General features: G+C 43.7%; 1 protein-coding gene across 1 annotated transcript in view; it reads left to right on the forward strand.

Annotated features, from left to right (window-relative positions):
• Positions 1–18820, forward strand: part of DDHD1 (DDHD domain containing 1) — a 127213-nt gene that overhangs the window by 106062 nt on the left and 2331 nt on the right. Inside the window, exons 9-13 of the mRNA XM_009322943.1 lie at positions 7959–8221; positions 10375–10450; positions 15466–15615; positions 16969–17221; positions 18504–18686. Coding sequence (XP_009321218.1) covers positions 7959–8221; positions 10375–10450; positions 15466–15615; positions 16969–17221; positions 18504–18686 — 925 coding nt within the window. The remainder of the gene's footprint in view (positions 1–7958; positions 8222–10374; positions 10451–15465; positions 15616–16968; positions 17222–18503; positions 18687–18820) is intronic.

The following is an 18820-nucleotide window of genomic DNA, read 5'->3' on the forward strand; positions in this document are numbered from 1 at the left end:
CTGGGCTCAGAGTTCAGTCTGGAGGATGTCTGCAGCCAACAGATCCAGTTGTGGTGGTTGTGTGTGGCTGCAAGTGAATTGTGCTGTGCAGGTCCTCATCTATACAGAGGTCCACGATGAGTAAAACAGAATCCCTCTTTAAACATTACACAGATAATAAGGAAAAGCAATAAACTGATATTTTGATGCACACGTGCCTGTTTCTAAATGCACAGTCATTTCAAACTTTTATTTCTGACCTTGCTAGTGCCATCTATGGTAACATAACCTTGGGGTTTAGTGTCTTCAATAGGTGACTTGGTTTCACATCTGTGTCACTGCAGCTTCATATTTCTTTAATAATAAATGGCTGTAATGGAGATTAAAAAGACTAATTGATGCATAGTAAATTTAGTATTGTCACCTTCATTATATTGTTAAGTGCTTATTTTACTGATCTTCACTGTACTGACTTGCAGGCTAATTGTAATTCTGTAAATTATTGATATATGTCTTGGCAGAAAATGCCTTTAGTGCAGGATAAATATTGTTTACATCTGTCATCCCAAGATCTCTAAAGACTTAGTGCAAATATTGCAGTAGTCTCAGAAGATTAGTAGGAGAGGTTTATGGATGACGTCCGCCGCAGCTGAAGAGCAGGGAAACGCGGTGGGTGTTGAACATTTCTCACCAGCTGAGGTCAGGAAACGAAGAAGCCAGGGTCTGGGACGTGGTGGCTGTGGGCTTGGTGTTGGAGGTGCATTACCGGCTTGAGGAGGCCAGGGGGAACACAGCGTAATGCAGCCAACCTAGCATTGCCCCCTTGGGCAGACTTCACTGTCCGCCTTGAAACGGCTTGATGGTTTGCTGTTATACACACATTAAAAAGGGGAATTAATGACTATACTCTTGAAATTTGGGACAAGTATTAACTTTTACTAGAGCTTTCATCCCTTTTTGATACGAGGTTTAGCAATGGAAATGTCCTTCTCTTGTGCACTTCTTTCAGCAATAAAAGGCAATTGTTTTATGTGTGTTTGAAAACGAGAGGGATGTGAAGCAGGAAATATTTAACTGAGACTATTTCAACACCGGTTTTGCTTATTCTGTTGAACCTAATAGTCAAGGAGCTGCTTGGCAGCGCTTTCATGGCTTGCTTAATTCATTTGATTGTTCTTGAACGTGTGCTCAGCTTTAAAAAGTGATAGGTTACTGGATCTGCCTGAACCTGAACTTAGTCTTGAACACAGCGGCTTGGTTAGAAATGGATTAGACTCAGCTTTGCAACAGAAGGAGGGGAGCTGAGAGAGAGACTCGGGTCTGGGCAGATCCGCAGATCCTTTTTCTGTAACATCGCTAAGACACCATTCCTGTCTGTTCACACAGCTAAGTCTCATTCTGGCCTCTCATCTGTTGTTGTGACACTCTTCTGGCATCCATCAGTGATGCCGTCAGGGAGCAGGACAGCTGTTGTATTCTGGAGGGTCAGCAGTCTCCCCATCTCTGCGTTGTGTGCTGGCACGTTCTTCTGGTTCACGTGAAGCAAACACTCCTTGTCTTCGCTTTCATGGTCCTTTACAATCCATCCTTGAGCTGCAGATCTTTCGTTGGCTTTTAAGGACCTTCTTCTACCTCCAGTTGGCTCACATACCTTCTTATTGCCTGCTTGCTGAATTTCAAATGAGTTTGCACTTTCTCCTGAAGTTCTCTCGACATTTGGAGGGAGCTGCTTGCGAAACTCCCTGTTCCTCAGATCTCCTTAAAATTCCTTTCCCACGAAGCCTACTGAAACAGTCATGCTATTCAAGCTGGAGTGGGTGCAGAGGTCAGGTTTCCTGCACTCCCTTTTCACATGTAGCTGTCTGTTATTTTCTTGTCTTGGGCTTCAAGCTGTTCATGTGAGATTGTCCAGTGGGTGAGGGTCCCATGGCAGAGAGAAAGGACCTCTGAAAGTTACAGCAAGGGGGCGGTCAGAGCTGAAAGCAGTCTCAGAAGAGGACAATCACCAGAGCACAAGAAGAGAGCAAGTGGTTTTGTTGGCTTTGACAGATCAAAGAGGTTGGGATTGGAGTGCTACATCCAAGTCTTGGCAGTTTTGGCATTTTCTACCCTGGTGCTTTTGGCGTGCACTGAAAAGCCCCTTCGACCCCAGTGATCTGCCCGCTAGAATGGGCAGGGGGTGAAGTTCTTCCTCCAGCCTGGATCTCCTTGGTGTAGGTCCGGGAGGTGTTTGTCCACCACGCACACAGCCGACTTCCTTCTGCTTTGCAAGAAACAGGCATGCTTATTTACGCTGGTGTCTCGCAAGGCTTCTTCTGCGTCAGAGGAGGAACGAGCAGCTGTTTTGGATGCTGGTGCCAGGAATTTAGAGGCTTGTTTTTTTCCAGCTCGGCACAGGATGCTGTTAATGTTCTGCGCAAAAGGGCTCCAGCTGAGACACACAGGAGCTCTGGATGTTTCACTGCTTACACGGTTACTTGCTTCCCATTGTGTTCCAGCAGTTCAGGCTTACCCAATACCCAAGAGGTGATTAATGACATGATCCTTCTGCCCTTATTATCAGCCTTGCCACAGCTCCTTCTTCTGCCTGAGATGACAGAGGCGTCTCTCCTCTGACTCAGACTCCCGTCTTGTCTTTATAAAACACATGCCCTTGCCACCAGGATTCCTGAACGGGTGGAATGGGCAGTTATTTTTTTGACTTCTTGGAAGCCGTACGCCAAGCAGGCATGTAACTGGAAAGCAGAAGGGACTTTTAGCCTGATCAGGTCCGGCAACCCGTTCCTTGGACGACAGTCTGGTTTTTGGCTTCCCCTCGAATTGCACGGCTGTCACGCTGGCTCTCCGTGAGCGTGCAGAAAGACCATTCCTTATTCTGCCTTTAATTTGGTTTGTGAAGGGCACAGAGCATTTAACCTCAATTTGTTAGAATATAAGCTGATGACTTCTGAGCAACTTGATCCTGCGGGCTTGAGTTTCCTGCATGGAAGATTTATTGGCGAAACTTCAGCTGATAAAGGGAGCTTCAGGCAAGTAGTAATCAATCTCCTTTTCATGAAGCAAAAATGAAACGCGTTCCCAGAAGGGCTTCACAGGGGAACAGCAGCGTACCACATCTGCTCGGTCGTCCTCCGGCATTTTTTCTCCATTCACCCCGTTTTGCTGAGATCTTTGACTGCTGGAAATCAAGTCTCTCGCTTGCCCTTTGGGACCAGACTAGAACATGTAGGAAGGGCATCCATTTCTTGGATGCTGCTCTGTCAAACTGTATCAAAGGCTGCTTCTCGAGTGTCTGTGCTTCTGCTGGTATTGAGCAGGTCTGCAAATTTAATAGTACATAAGTACTATTTAATAGTACATAAGGGCTCTCTCCCCAGCCTGAGGATTGTGGGGTGCTTCGTGTGCCTGATTATGACTTGCCATAAAATCAGTCTCGGAAATTTGATTGCGTTAAAGGCTTCACGCATTGCAAAGTCCTGCTTTATTTGTATTATATGTTCTCTGGGTACCTACGAGTATTTGCAGTGGTACGTCTCCAGGGCTCGTAGCATTTCAATCCTGCACTAAACTTTTGTACTGAGACAACTGGTCTGCAAAAGGTGCTCAGGAAATTTTTCCCTAAAAATCAGAACAGGGAGGAAGGACTTTTCTGGGGAAGAAAATAGGAACACTGGAAGATTTTCTGTACCTTTCTTTCAAATATTGCAGTGTCCTCAGGCCGATGCTAAACTCATGCTGTGGTAGAAAGGTCAGCTGGGAGGAAGGGATTTGATACGGCTATTTTTTGAAGAAATAGGAAGTGTCCCCTTTGTTACGGTGGTTTGATCTGTTCAGTACCAGACACGTAAGCGTGCTGCATTTCACCGGTCCTCCTGGAAGAGCTGCGGGTAGCCGAGCAGAGCGGAGCAGCCAGCAGATTAGCAGTCAGAGCAGCAAGCAGGGTTTGTGGGAGCAGCTGCACAGGGGAAAAAAAAAAAATCGACTCAAGTCTGCTGCCACGTTTATTCTTTTGTGAGATATCTGAGCTCGTTCAGTCTGTGGGAGAAGCCTTAGGAGATGGTAATAGGGGTTGGGCAAAAACTCAAGGAAACTCTAGGGGTTTTGTGGGGAAAGCCCGACTGAAAGCCTTGCTGGGGGGGCTGCCAAAGAACAGCACCGCTGCGGGGGCTGGAGAAACAGCTCTTTGTGAACATTCAGTCCCACTGGTCCCCAAAATAAGGTGGGAACTGGGAGGGAGGAGGCAAGAGGGGAGATGGAAAGAGAGAGAGGGGTCTGGTCATGTTGCATTCCGCTACTAAACTTCCTTTTTTTTTTCCCCCTGGATGATCCCTGCTTTCCTGTTTTCAGGCAGAAACAGCAGGTGCTTCCTAAGCACATAATCGATCCCATGGACCGGCAGGCGGTGAGGCTTGGGGTTGGCAGAAGCACCAGGGAAACCGGTGGGGAAAGGGCTCCCTTAGTCGGGAAGTCATTGGATGTAGGTGCAGCGAGAGCAGGAGAAACTGTCAGCGAGCTCTGGGTGACCCTTTGCTTGCCACCCGACAACGAGGTGTAGACATGGAGCAGCCACTCGGGTGTTGTGGTTTTGGGAGGCTGAGGAGCAAGTTGTTATTTTGTTGGGGGTTTTTTTGTTTGTTTTTTAATTAAACAGACTCCCATAGACCCTTTGGAGGGAGCAGAAGGACAAGCTGTGGATTTAAAAAAAAAAAAAAAAAAAATTCAGCTCTTAAAAAGTAGGTTTTAATTACAGTGATGCTGTTTAGGGGAGAAAGTTTGATAGGTAGCTATATTTTTCATGTTTTATTTCAATGAAAAAAGTCACTGATTTTAACAAATATAAAGCCAATTGGTGTTTATAGAAGGTATTTTTATATGGAGTTTTAGGATATATCAAGTCGTAACTACAAAAGAGATTTGAAAGCACTTCACGTTACACTTGCTGGACTAAAGCCCTTTTCAAACCAAGCTTTTCTTTTACAAGTTAGCATGTTGTATGCTTTTTAAGACTAAGAAAGCAAATCAGGATTAAATATTATCTTAACTTCATATACTGCTTAACCAAATAATTTTTTAGCTGGAACTTAAAATGAATATGCTTTTTCTTTTCCTTTCTTTTTTTTTTTTCTTACTATATACCAAAAAGTTCAGTTTCTAATCTTAGTACTGATATAGAACTGTTGGCAAGATACAAACATCCATAAGCGCTCACTGCAGGTGGAGGGCTTCTGTTTTTGTCGGAGCAGCAAACCTGGAGGCTTTACTACAGCAGGCCTTCTACTCTATAATTAAGTTAGATGACCAGTGATTTGGAGTTTAGAAACAACCTCGATCAGATGATTTAGTTGAATTAAATACTTGGACTCTGGTCTGCAAACTTCCAAATATGCAGGTCTTTGGAACTCCATGCACAGTTTCTTAGTTGCTGTCCATGTTTTTGCCTAACTGCTCAGTAACAGCATGTTTTTAAGGAGCAGGACAGTTAAAAACAGGGTTGAACTCTGTGTCCAACCAGGACTTTCCAAGAATATTCTGTCTTACGCCCCTAGATTGCAAGAGAACAAGACCTTTGTAACGAAATGCCATGATGCCAGAAGATTACCCGCTCTGTGCCTATGGGCTGGGGGGGGAGACTGACATAATATCATTCTTCCTGGAAGATATCTGCTTTTCCAGGGAAATAGGCTGTGCAGGAATAGAGTACAGGAGAATAGGGTGCAGGGCTGTTGAGCAAGTTGGGCAGGACATTGGGAGCGGTAGCTTTTATGCAACAAGAAACCAAGGGAAGCAGTTGAGTTGTTGTGCATCTTACTTTTCCCACCAGAGGAAAAGTTTGGGGACACTGAGATACATTAATGCAGCTTATTTAGGATTTTTTTAAAACAAGATGGCATTACTCATCTCCCTGCTGTACTGACAGGGATGCTGGAAGCTGTGATGAGTCCAGCACTAGTTTGCTTGGCATTTTTTACACTGCCGACTGTGAAACCCTAAGCCAGCGCTCCATCCAGAGTGTCTGCTGTACGGCTGGGGGTCCCGGGCTCCCTGCTGAGGTCCCCGACGGCAGGACGATGTACGTCGGCTCCCTTGGAGGGTACCACGGCAGCCAGCCACGCAAACTGCTGGATATCAGCGTTCCCTCGTTTCACTGAGCTCCTGGCAGGAATCCCATACCACTTTGATTTCAATAGATCTCTGCTATTTTGTTCTGGGTTTTAATCAAAACCTTTTTAAGTGGAGAAAATGCCAGCCAGCCAGAGCTAGTCCTGATTTCTATTTTCAGTTCTCCAACTCTTGCTAAAACCTCTGCCTGTTTGTTCATGTGTGAAAGTAATGCCCAAAGTCTGTATAGAGCCAAACGCAAGAATAGGCAGCGTCGCAGTCAAAAATACTTGAAAATAGGTATTACGATACTTATTTCTCCAAGCTGTTGCAAGGCTTTGTTAATCGTTTCACAGTGCTTTAGGCACAGGGTTCGATGTGTGGATTCTCGCTCAGTAAAATGTGTATCAAACACTGACAGTCCTAGTGCCATTCATACTTATATTCAGTAATGATTCAGGCTCTTGAAAAATCATGTTCAAATTACATGTTCTGTGGCTTCAATTTCCTGTTGCTAACAAGGGAATGATTTGCAATTTCTTGTTTGTCCTCCTCTATGCCGTAGCCTGGAAGCATTGCTTCAGTTACCATGCTGAGTTTCACAAGCAAAGCTGCCTTTTTTTGTATCGTCTAGTTCCTAAATCTCATGGCTTTCAACGTTTCTCTCTAAAAAATACTTTCTGTGAATCTGAATGTTTTTATGCATATGTACCCTAGTGTAGGATTTGAAGCAGATAAGCCTCTCGGAGACTCAATTAACATAGGACCAATACATATTTATTGCAGTAGTACTATAGGATTAGCCTACGATGTTTGAAAACCGTGTCGCATCCCTGTTTTTCCCCCCAAAACCCTCCTAGAAACCTATAACCAGAAAACTGTTTTTCTCAGCATTGTTTATATCGAATGTTCAAATTCTGGCTCTGCCTGTCTCATTTGTGCTTGTTCTCCTCCCAGATCTTCCTTTTGCGTTGGATGAGGCTTTTTATTCCTTAGCAGCATCATTTCATTCTGATTCCTTTGGAAGACATTACAGTGGGTGCGGTATGGTGGGAGGGGAAGAAGGACAGAAAAGCTGCATCTCCTTGTAGCCAAGCAGCGGGCAGACTAATGAAAGACTTGATGAGTTCAAGTATGCTTTATGAAGATCCAAAAGCAATTTGAGGATGTTTTTCCAGAACCCATTTAGGCTGTCGCTGTACTATCTAAGCATATCTGTTTTAGTGGATTTATCTTCCCAGTCCCCCGCAATAAGGTAGGAATGCTGCTGCTCACTTTGATAAATGGAGAAGAGAGAGTATGACTTGTCTAGGGTTATGAGCCAAGCTTGCGTCGGAGATGTGAGTTGATTCCAGATCACGTGTGGCCCAGGCTCCTTCCAGCCTCCTTAGGTTAAAAAAGGAGCTGAACCTCTGACACAGGAGAAACGTTGTGAAAAGGTGGAGAAACTGGGGGAGAAACAAGCAACAAGGGAAGTATTAATAGTCGCTGTTGTGCTAATGGATCGCTAGTGAAAACCAAGTACAGAGGATGCTGTTAAGTACTTTAAGCAGAGCTGTCATTTGTTTAAGGGTTTATTTCAATTTAATGCTTTGGAGGGTGTAGTGTAGCAGTTGTAGGGTCGCCACGTGTCCTGTGTGGTGGTTGCTGCTGGGTCTGGAGGGGAGAGATGGACCACTGGAGTCAGTGACGGTCAACCAAACTGTTGCTGCTGACCGTAAGATTTTGCTCGTTTTCCCAGCCTAAGTAAACAGACCGTCGTGCTCGACCTAGATGCAGGCTGGAGAAGCTGGTCAGTGTATTACATGAACATACGTGAACATGAACAGCAGTGATAAAATGTTGATACTAAACTTGCTTTCCTTACCTTCTTGAAACAGCTGGTCAAAGGGCTGCAGCAGGAGCTGAACCGGCTATACACGCTTTTCTGCTCCCGGAATCCAGAGTTTGAGGAGAAAGGAGGGAAAGTCTCGATTGTGTCCCACTCGCTGGGCTGCGTCATCACCTACGACATCATGACTGGCTGGAACCCGGTCAGGCTTTATGAACAGTTGCTGCAGAAGGAGGAGGAGGAGCTCGAAGACCGTTGGATGAGCTACGAGGAGCAACGTTTACTTGAAGAACTTTACATAACTAAACAACGGTAATGCATCCACTTCCGATTATTAAAGGAGAAAACCACATCCCTAGATGACGCCCCTTGAGCGTTTCCAGAACCCACCATGGCTGTTATTTTTTGTGGCTGATGTTCTGCTGGTGATGAATGGCAGTGGTAAACGCTAAACACAGGGCCGAGCAGGCACAGGGAGCTGGCACTGCTAATAGGAGCTCTGAATCCACATCCTACGGGCTGTGCCAGAAGCAGGCAACTAGCTACTGCTCGCTGACCAAATGCACTGGGGGCAGATCATAGCCAGGATCAGAAGGTCAGGCCATTAGCCCTCCGGATACCTGAGGAGAAACACAACAAAGTAGCTTGCAGGTGGGCAGTGAGCTGTAATGCTGAGCAGAACCTGAGCAGCGAAATTCCTAAGTTTCTAGAGGAAAATGAGAAATTTTCTCCTAGGCTCAGCTTGGAAATTGAGCTCCACCAGCTGGATACAGATGTTGCAATTGCTGTGATTGGGTTTATGGGGTTACTACTCTGCTGCGGATCATTTACTAGCTTCTTCCCGCTGCCGTCTAGAAATGTTCATGCTGTTGGGAGTGTGAAGCAGCACTGCCCACTGTGACAAACAGGATCTCGGTTCCAGCGCCTTGCAAGTGTTGGTAGGGATTCTCAGTGTTAGGGGGACCTTGCAGATCATCGTGATGTCTCCACAGTGTTAAGGTGACTTCCCTGTTCTAACCTGGATATTGAGGTGCTACGAGACACCCGTGGATAGAGAATCTAATAATAGTAGCTTGAGCTTCGATCTTTCCAGTGGGAGGTGAGGATAAATCGTGATCACAGTTCTTTTTAGTTCCTTCCTGAAACCTATCTTAGTATTGGCGGTGCTTTGGAAGCATTAATATAACATCAGATCTCCTGCAGTGCTTGAAATCAGTATGTGTGTAATTAGGGATCGGTACAGGACGTCTCTATCACCTGCAGGGCTGGATAAAGTGCAGTCTTTCCGAGAGAAGGGAAGTAAGAAACCTAATGAAGTTGTCCAGTGGTAAGATGGCCCTTCAGGCATATCACTAGCATATGATCAGGGTAAAATTACCGTTTTCACACTCCAGCTCCTTAGGCATCCTCTGAAGTGCTTCAGGTTGCATCCACAGTAATCCAAGTATCGTTTGACAGTGGCACTTCTGTATAGCTAGAGTGGCTCTCCACTTCGTGAGCCATCTTAGTGCAATTCAGCCTGAAATAATAGAAAATATACTGCTGATGTCCTATAACTTCTGGATTTCTAGTGTTTTAAGGATGGCAAACGCATAGTGGATTTATGGAAATGCTTATGTCTGACTAGGGTGTGTCGTAGCATGTATAAATATTCTACATCGTAGAATAACATACAGCATGTGAGGTTGTGTATCGGAACCCTTCGACAACGCTTCACAACAGTCAGCTATTTTGCATGCCTTCTTTTTTAAGACTGAATCACGCGCATTAAAGCATACCAACTTTTTTGAAAGTACTGCTCTTTGGGAGGTTTCAGCTCCAGACTTGTTTCTTTCTAACCAGGATGGCAGTGGTGACGTTTAACGTATTTGTTTCCATAACGCTTTTGTGGAACTTGAGGAGATGGTGTTTTCCTGCTCTAGTGCTGGGGCTGGACAGTTTTACTAGCCCATATCAGGTGCTTTATATTGTAGCTGCTTTTTTAATTCAGGCTAACTAGAAGAACAGGTGAACAACCTTTTTTAATGATAGTTGAAAGGGTGGGACACTGTCCTCCAGATATTCTACCACAATACAGAACTCCATAATGCTTGGGCCATGGAGTTTCCTGTGGCTTTGTTTTTAAAAAAAACAACAACAACAAAAAAAACCCCAGGTGATTTGGTTGCTAAAACACCAAGGAAACAGGAGGTGAGTCACCTACTCCTAAGGAAGGAGGGTGGGCAGATGCTTGGGGTGGTGAACAAGGAAACCGTCATGTCTTGATTGATTCCTTCGGTGGTCAGAGAAACAGAATTTCACATACATTGATTCTTAATCAATGGGACTGCACCCAAGAAATACTGACGCCATCGCTCTCTCTTCCCAGCAGACAAAACTGTTGGACCCCACAGGAATGACTGTTTGGATCAGAGAGGTTAAGGCTACGTTTTTTATTGGATCTCAGAAAGATCTCTATTTTCTAGGTTGAGAGAGATAGAAGAGAGGTTACATGGGTTAAAGGCATCCACCGTATCAAAACCACCTGTCTTAAAATTTAAGGTATGTATGTTCAAGAGGTTTTTCCTGAACGTTCTACTTGCTGTAAAAATACACCAGCAATATGAGTTATTCTACGTACTTTTTTTTCCCACGTCCCTAGACATGATGTTGGTAGAATAATTTTAACATATTGGTTGTAGTGTGTGTACGTGTGTGTAAACATGTTACTGTATTCATATATATTACTATTTATTACAAATAAATATGTTTATCTGTAAATATATAAGCCTGTATATAGATTGTTAATATATTACACGCATACAACTATGCGGGAAGGTAAAAGCCGTTTGGCAAATTATATTAATCATGTATCTTAAACAATTTCACTTCTACTTTGTTGACTAATCCATTTTCCTTGGGGACGAGACTACTTCTAACATGTCACATCTCTGAGCAAATCCGATTGAATGTCCTCCAGCAGTGGATTTTCCTTCCAAATTACACTGGTTTGACAGTTAGCACAAGTTACTTTTAGTTTCGTGAAATAGATTGCTTGCTAATCAGCTGTATAAATTGCTACTATTTCATATCATTGGGAAAAGGCATTTTCTGGCTTCTTGGTGGGATGTGCAACACTTTCTAGTTGCTCAACTGTATCCTGCAATATTAAACCATAAATACATGACATGATAGATGAGAAGAAAATAGATTGTTTCTTAACTTGCCATTTTTTCTTTCCTTCTGAGTCAGAAGGGCTCCTAGAAGCCAAGGTCAATCTTGAGCCATAAAAAAGAGGAAACGAACCATAATTTGATTTGTCATAGCCTCCTCCTTTTCATCACTGCTTAAAAGCATGTATCGTGCTATTATCTCTACCATCAAGGAAGCTGGAGTCAGGCTGATGGTCCTCCAGCTCTGTGAAAGATTATTCTTCACTCAGTTGTGTTTAAACTGAAGATTTTTTTGAACAGATGCTTTTTAGAGGGAGCAGGAAAGGAAGGGAAAAGAAAGGGGGAAGAAAAGAGGACTGTATCAATCCAAATTACTGCTAGGTAATTTTCCATTGCAGTACATCCTTTTTCTTACCCTTACCGAAAGGAAGATGTTTGTTCCTGTGAAGTTTTACACTAGTGACTCCCATTGCTTGAGTACCGTGCCTGAGACAGAGCTCCAGGGGAAGAGAGAGGCTTTCCATGAACGTGATGGCAAAGTGCTTCTGCCAAGGGAGGATTTCCACAGGATGGCATTGAAAGATGATTGCTCATCAGCAAGCCGGTCCAGCTTACTGAGGGTGACTATCTTGTTGAAAGAGAACTAACTGCTTTGTAGCAGTTAGTTCTACCTACCTACCAGCACCTTGGCTCTTCATGGCAGGCCGGAGCTCCGGTTTGATCATGAGCTGCTATTAACTACAAGTGTTTGATCCACAAATTACTCTGGTCTGTGCGACGCAGGGGACTGGAGTCTTTGGTCACTGATCTCCTTAGGCTGTATTACATGACGAAATGGGCATGTACAGCTGTAACAAAAAAGGCTAGCCACTGTCGATGTGTTGCCTCTTGTATGGACTGAAACAAATTAAGCTTCCCGGGATGAAAGTCACTAGTCCTACATTAAGCAGAATTAAGCTTGCTTGATGTTGAGCAAGGCAAGTGTAAGAATAAATACAGCAGCTAACTCGGCCGGTATTTAATATTAGAGGAAATGATCCGTGTTTAACTGACCCTTTGGGGAGTAAAAAAACCTTGCAGATATGGAGTGTCTTGTACTGTAATAATGTATTGGACAAGCCATCAGAATGAGAACTTGAGGGTGAGGTATCTTTATGGCACGCTCTCCTCTACTACTCTTCAGATGGCACAATTGAATAAACTGCTAAATCATTAGGACCTGCGTGGGTTAAAAGCAAAGCACCATTGTCAATGTAAAGCTTAGAATCGCAGCCTTCTCCCCACCAGCTGTGTAAGAGGAATCGGAGCTAAAGGGGCTGAAGAACATGAAAACACGGGGAATGGTGCAAGACCTACCTCTTTATGACTCTGTGGTGCATGAAAATAACCGTGTTGTAGGATGATTTTCAATCACAGTAGGGAAGAGGAGGGCAGGACACACCTCAGTCGCTCCCTAGTACTGAGATGGAAACTCATTTAAACCTGGACTTGTCGATGTGCTGGCCCAAAGTGCTTCAGGATTCCTTAGCACTTCTCACTCACCCAGGGTTACAGAAACCCTTCTGGAAGAAGCTCCAGCTTGTACTTGACCTTGTGGTTTCTACATGGCATCATCAGACAGTGATGTCAATGTTGATAACTATCGCAAATTATTTATAAGATACTAGTGTTTTACCACATGTACAAGAATTATGAGAGCTTAATGGGATGCTGACGTGCAGCCTTATCAGAGAGGAGGAAGCCTTTAAACTGAATGCAGAAACGTTGACGCAGTAGTTCAACACACAACCGCCCAGTTAAATTCCCCATGTAATACGGGTATAAGTCTCCGTTCCCTTTGTCTGCTAAGGCTGCAGAACGTTCCCGGGTGCAGGAATGAGTGGAGGCTGCTGCAGAGGTCTGTATTTCCTCACTCTGGGAAGATGTTTGGGATCCTCCAGGCTGAAAGGCAGCACAGAAACACAAACTGTAATCGCCTTCCGTGTCTTCTGTTTTAACGTCACCACTAAACACATTCATTTGTCCCACACACTTCCCTATGCACAAAAGAGCTGCGCTGCCTCACTTCTGTTGGCTCATTCAGCTTTTTTTTAATTCTGAAAATACTGTAGCCTTAAGTTGAACGGATGACTATTTGGCTCAGCTTCTGCTTAAAATACAAATAAATTAGTTAAGTCTTCTGTTTATGAATCATACCCAGGAGAACAGTGCTATCCTGAAAGGTCATGTTCTTAAACATTTCTTCTCTGTTGTTAAACATTTACAGGAATACATGTGAAGTGCCTCACTCCTGCTTCTAGGAGAAACCAAAAGTAATAAATGTTTTCTAGAAAGATTTTAGTCCTCTATTCCCAGTAGGTTTCATGGCACGGCAGTCTTCAGCCACTTTGCAACAGCGCTGAGAGTCTAATGGCTGCAATTTGAAGGACTTTATTTTTGGAAGACTTACTTTTGATTTTTAGTGTTCACTGCTTTGGTATTGGTCTGGTGCCACCCGTTAAGGTACCCACCAATTGGTACTTTGTCTTTGTAAGCATTTCCAGAGCTGGAAGACCATGTTGAAATGCTCGCGCTTATAAGAAGTGCAAAGCGGAAAAACAGGGCCCTCCAAGAAGAAGGCATCTGTCTGTGGACGCTGTCAATCCTGTGTTTATCAATAGAAACAACGGAACAAAAGCCACGCACCGTGTAACCACTGAAACTATTTACCTTTTGAGATTTTTGCCTAGTCTGTAGTGGCCTAAGGTGAATTCAAGAAAACATCTTTTGAGCATCTGCTAGCAAGTGTAAGCTGGCCGTCACTTTCCGATTTCTTTCTAAAGCAGAAAGACTGTAATTGTGTACTCCAGGCGCTCGATACGGGAATATCAGAGGGACAGGGTTAAAGGTTACTTATTCAGTTTAAAGGATTGCACTGTGACTATCTGTTTCTATTGTATTTGAAGATGAGAAAGCTTTTTGTCCCAACTGCAAAAATGTAAGGGTCTCTGCAAAGCTTGATTATAAGAAAGGAGAGCAGCTTTGCACTAGACTACAGTAACAGTGTAGATGACAGAGCAGTGCTTTGCAGCGTACGACATTGAATAGCTTTGCTGAAGACCTAGATTTTTGGGGTTTTTTTTCCATTGAATTGGGACTTGCGCGTTCTTTTGGAAGGAAGAGGTGGGGTACCAGCGCCAAGTCAGCGGAGGAGGAATGTTTCGTGCAGTGCTGGAATCTGATAGATGAAACGGGCCATTATTTCCACGCCCTCGCTCCACGCGCTGACATATAGCGAAGGCACATGGGAATCCAAGCACCCTCCACATGCACTTAGCAAGAATGCAGCAATTTCTCTTGCTGGTTAAGTAGCAGCGCACTAGGGGTTGCTCAGTTGCAGTGCCCTGCAGACTGGGCGCTCCTATTGGGAAAGTTGCAGTGAAGGTCTGATAATGGTAAAATTAATTTTTCTCATAAGAAAATATTCTAAAGGTTAAAAAGTAATTTTGACTTACGAAAATACCTTTGACTAGAGTTTTACATTTGATGTTTCTAGGAGACGATCTCTGAGGATTGGTAATGGGATACGAAGCCATTCACGTCTAGGTCACTGTTGAATCCCGGCCCAGGTTGGTAGTGACCAAAAGTCGTTACCACTGATGCATGTTCAGTGACCTTTGTCAGATGGGTTAGCAGTTGCGGTTCAGGTTTACGCGATTGCCTCTCGGTGTTAGAGGCAGTCCTTCTAGAGCAAAGTCACGGTCGAGCTTTGGACAGCTCTGAGCCCGCAGAGTCGCTCAGTGTGCTGTACCTGTCCTGGGTAGCGGTTCCTAATGTGTGACGTGGTGGCACTTTTGGCAAGCAACATTCTGTTCACTTAACACTAGGTGTTTTTAAGAGGTTGTACGTAACACCAGCCTGTATGTGTGTGCGACTACTGTAAGTATTCTCTAGGTTGTCTTTAATACTCGGTGTAGCTTGCGTTTCTACTTCATCAATGGGTGTGTGTAGCAAAACAAATCATGGAGTACTTGGTTAGGGAAGATTAAGGAGTTGTGGTAAGCTTTGGGAAGTTTCATGAGAAATCAGACTTCGATCTTGTGAAACTCGTCACATTTCCTTAGCGACTTCCAAGTTCTTCTCGCTCCAGCCTTTCCAGTGTTGGTAGACCTCTTTCAGTTCAAATATCTGACCTGTTTTTCAGTTTTCCAACTACGTAGCACCACAACATGTAAAATTCTTCTCACAGCAAAGGGAAATGGGAAACTTAACCTTTCGTGTTATAGTATGTATGTTATAGTGGTCTTCCCCGTTTTGACTTACTAATACTGTATGAGTCCCTCAGTTGAAACTGAGAAATCAAACCTGGCCGTGTTAGAAAGCATTGTTTCCATCCTTATTAACGTGGATGAAATCTCTCCTTAGGTTGAGAATTTCTTCTGTATGGGATCTCCATTAGCAGTGTTTTTGGCGTTGCGTGGCATCCGTCCGGGAAACAGCGGTAGTCAAGATCATATTCTGCCCAGAACAATTTGTAACCGCTTACTAAATATTTTTCATCCAACAGATCCAGTGGTGAGTTTTAATTGCAGTTGCAAGCTTTTACCTTGACTATTTTTAAGCATCAGCTGTGTGATAATGTGTGATCTTCAAAGCGTGTGAATCATCGCAAGTATGTTCCAGCACAGGACTGTTTGTTGATGATTATTGCACAATGTCTTGTTTTTTATAACTGTAGAATAACAGTTTCTACAAATAGTTGCCTAAATACCATGTACTTTGCTTCTCTTTTTGTATTAATAAGCATAAGATTCGAGGTTACTCTGCTTTTTTTTTGTTTTTGCAAAGACGTAAGAAATAATCCTTCTCGGTCAAGTTCCAGCTTGTGTTTAACTTGCTGACGTCCGTTAAACATCATCTGTCCAAAGATACTACTGCTGTCAAAACAGGCTCCGCAAGCAGTTTACAAGACACTGTAGGAAAACAAAGCCACTGTTTTTTTTTTCCCAAGGGGTCCAGAGTAACAGATTGTTAGAGGGTGGGGTAGTGCCTGGGAGGGCAGTTTTGGTAGAGCTTTGCCTTGTCCGTACGGTCTTCCGTAGGCAGCCAGTGTTCGCTGTTATCAAAGGCGAGATGCTGGACCTTTGATCTGCATCACCTTGGCAACTTCTCTGATGCAAGCTGGGTTTGGGATTTCATGCTTACTGTAGAATAGTAATTTGGGGATACTTTTGTGTTCAAACTCTACCTGAATTTGAGTATATTCAGTCCAAACATGCTGGTCCTGCTCATCTCAAGATCGTGTTCAGCTCCAGCTACTCCAAAGCCAGATTTTTCCTGGGACGTCTAGGACGATTGCTCAGGCTGCAATCTGTGGCCCCACTCGAAAACCAGTAACTTTATCTTAAAAATAAGTAAAGAAGTGCAGAATGCTTTTCTACATCTAAGTAAACAAAGAAAAATAAAGAATCGATAGAAAATGATTTTTTTTTTTAATAAGCACACCAATTCATGGTTTGCACAGGGATCAAAGAAGAGTCATCAAACAAAATGTTTACCCAGCCAGTTCCTCCCTCTCTGTCGTGTTGGTGCAGAATCAGTTTAACTGTATATAAAGTTTGCTCTGTCGATGCGTAACAACGAACATCTGTTAACGGTAACTTGTGTGCTTGTAACAACGTGTAGTAGAAGTGTTGCAGAGAAACGTGCAAATGTGAGTGCACGAGCAACTAGGCAGCTAGTATATCTTCCAGGCTGTGAAAATAAAAGTGACCCGGAACATAACGCCACCATTCTGTCACTTTCTAGGCTTCACTCGTTGCAGATATTTTGGATTTGAGGTCGGAGAGGACTCCGTATGGGAAGGGAGTGTGATTTTTTTTTTCGGTCTCGACAGTCAGGATTTTCTTTTCTGAATTACTCTTGCAGGCCTATAGGTTAGAACCTTTAATTCTGAAACACTACAGCAACATTTCGCCTGTCCAGATCCACTGGTACAACACTGCAAACCCTCTACCTTATGAGCATATGAAGCCAAGTTTTCTCAACCCAACGAAAGAACCTACCTCAGTTACTGATAGCGAAAGTGTTTCAACTGTACCGAGCCCAACTACTTCACCAGTCATGGTTCGACGCCACTACGGGGAGTCTATAACAAACATAGGCAAAGCGAGTATATTAGGTAATTGTTCTTTATGTCCTTTTTTTTTTTTTAATATGTAGGACCTTCTTGTAGAGCTCCGCTGTTTGAGGTACAACCCTGAGCAAGCTGTTCCTGGCTGTTTCAGTTTGTTCTGTGTAGGTGTATGGCTCGTTTTAATCCCAACTGATGTTTGCTTTGAAGAAAAGACAGTTGGAGTCAAGGCTTGCAGGGAGAGGGTGTGGGTCAGGGAGTTTATGCTATTGCTGCCTTATTGTTGTCTGCCTCCTTGAAGTAACATCGTGGTGATTTAATAGTTTCCACTCTACTTCATGGAGGGAAAAAAAAAAAAATTAAAGCTTGTTTTGTGACTACATTTTCTGGTATTGGCAAATAGGAGAAAAATCACTCTATGTAAGCTATTACAGTTCCATTTAACTCATGATTTTACAACAGGAAATTCAGGCTGTTTTAATATGAAGTCTGTCCCCTTCTGGCTTTCTGATTCAAAATAAGCCCTGGTTTAACTGAGCTTAAATTCACTTTCACTGGAGCTTATATTTGAGCACGCACTTGCAGTTTTTGTTGACTCAAGGCTTTTCTTTAGCTCTCTGTGTGGGATTTGGAAGAAGGCTGATGTGACCTAGTGCCAGGAATCTTCCCAATCAACTAAGTATATAAAAACAGTTTAGTCCTTAAGTGGAAATAGGCGGTATTTCAAAGCAGGGTGGCTTTTTGCCGTGTTACTATAGTAACTTTAGTGTCATGTCCATAAGGTGGCAGCAAAGTCAGAAGAAAACATCACAGATCCGTTCTTAACTTTTACACCCCTCTTCCTGAGCAACCAAAATAGTCCTTTTAAAGGATGATAAAGCATTTCTAAATGTCTGTAAGGGTTATGCCAACATAAGGACCCTTAATGGGAGAAGTGTCTTAAATGTCCCGATGGGATTCTTACGTGCAGAAGGTACTGACATTGTTATAAGGCATTTTTGTCTTAATCTTGGACTTCTTACGAAAGAGAAATTACAGCACATCCTTAAAAGTACCAGATTTCTTGCTGCAGAAGCGTTCTCATGTATTTCTGTTCCCCTAACTACAAGTTTCCAAATTATAGCCTTTGCTTGTACGCGAGATTAGTCTCACGATAAACAGAGTACACTTAAGTCAGATAAGCTGTTCCCACCCTAGAAAAGCATGAATAGTGTTTTCCTTCGTCTGTCGCTCAGTTCTAATTGATGGGTGCTACAGTGACTTTAATTTGCGGTTTGATTTAGCTGCCCTCGTGCTTGGTTTGTTTTCTTTTTCTCCGTGCTGAATGCAGGAGCTGCGAGTATCGGGAAGGGCCTCGGCGGGATGCTTTTTTCGAGATTTGGCCGATCCAGTACAACCACCCCACAGACACTCGAGACGGGGAAAGATGGAGCCGAGGGGGACGACAAGAAGGCCACAACTGTTGGGACGCCGCCTTTCCCGCACAGCAGCTCAGGCTTTCTCGAACCCACAGGTTAGCGACGAGTCCACCTCGCAAACCCCGTGGAAACAAGACCTTCGGTGGGCTGCACCTGTGTGTTGTGGGAGGCTGGAAATACCGCAACAACATATGCCGCTATTTGATTTTGTTGGTTTGCTCTAAAGTGA

This window comes from Pygoscelis adeliae, unplaced genomic scaffold, assembly GCF_000699105.1.
Source record: "Pygoscelis adeliae isolate BGI_AS28 unplaced genomic scaffold, ASM69910v1 Scaffold314, whole genome shotgun sequence".
In the NCBI taxonomy this organism is placed as follows: domain Eukaryota; kingdom Metazoa; phylum Chordata; class Aves; order Sphenisciformes; family Spheniscidae; genus Pygoscelis; species Pygoscelis adeliae.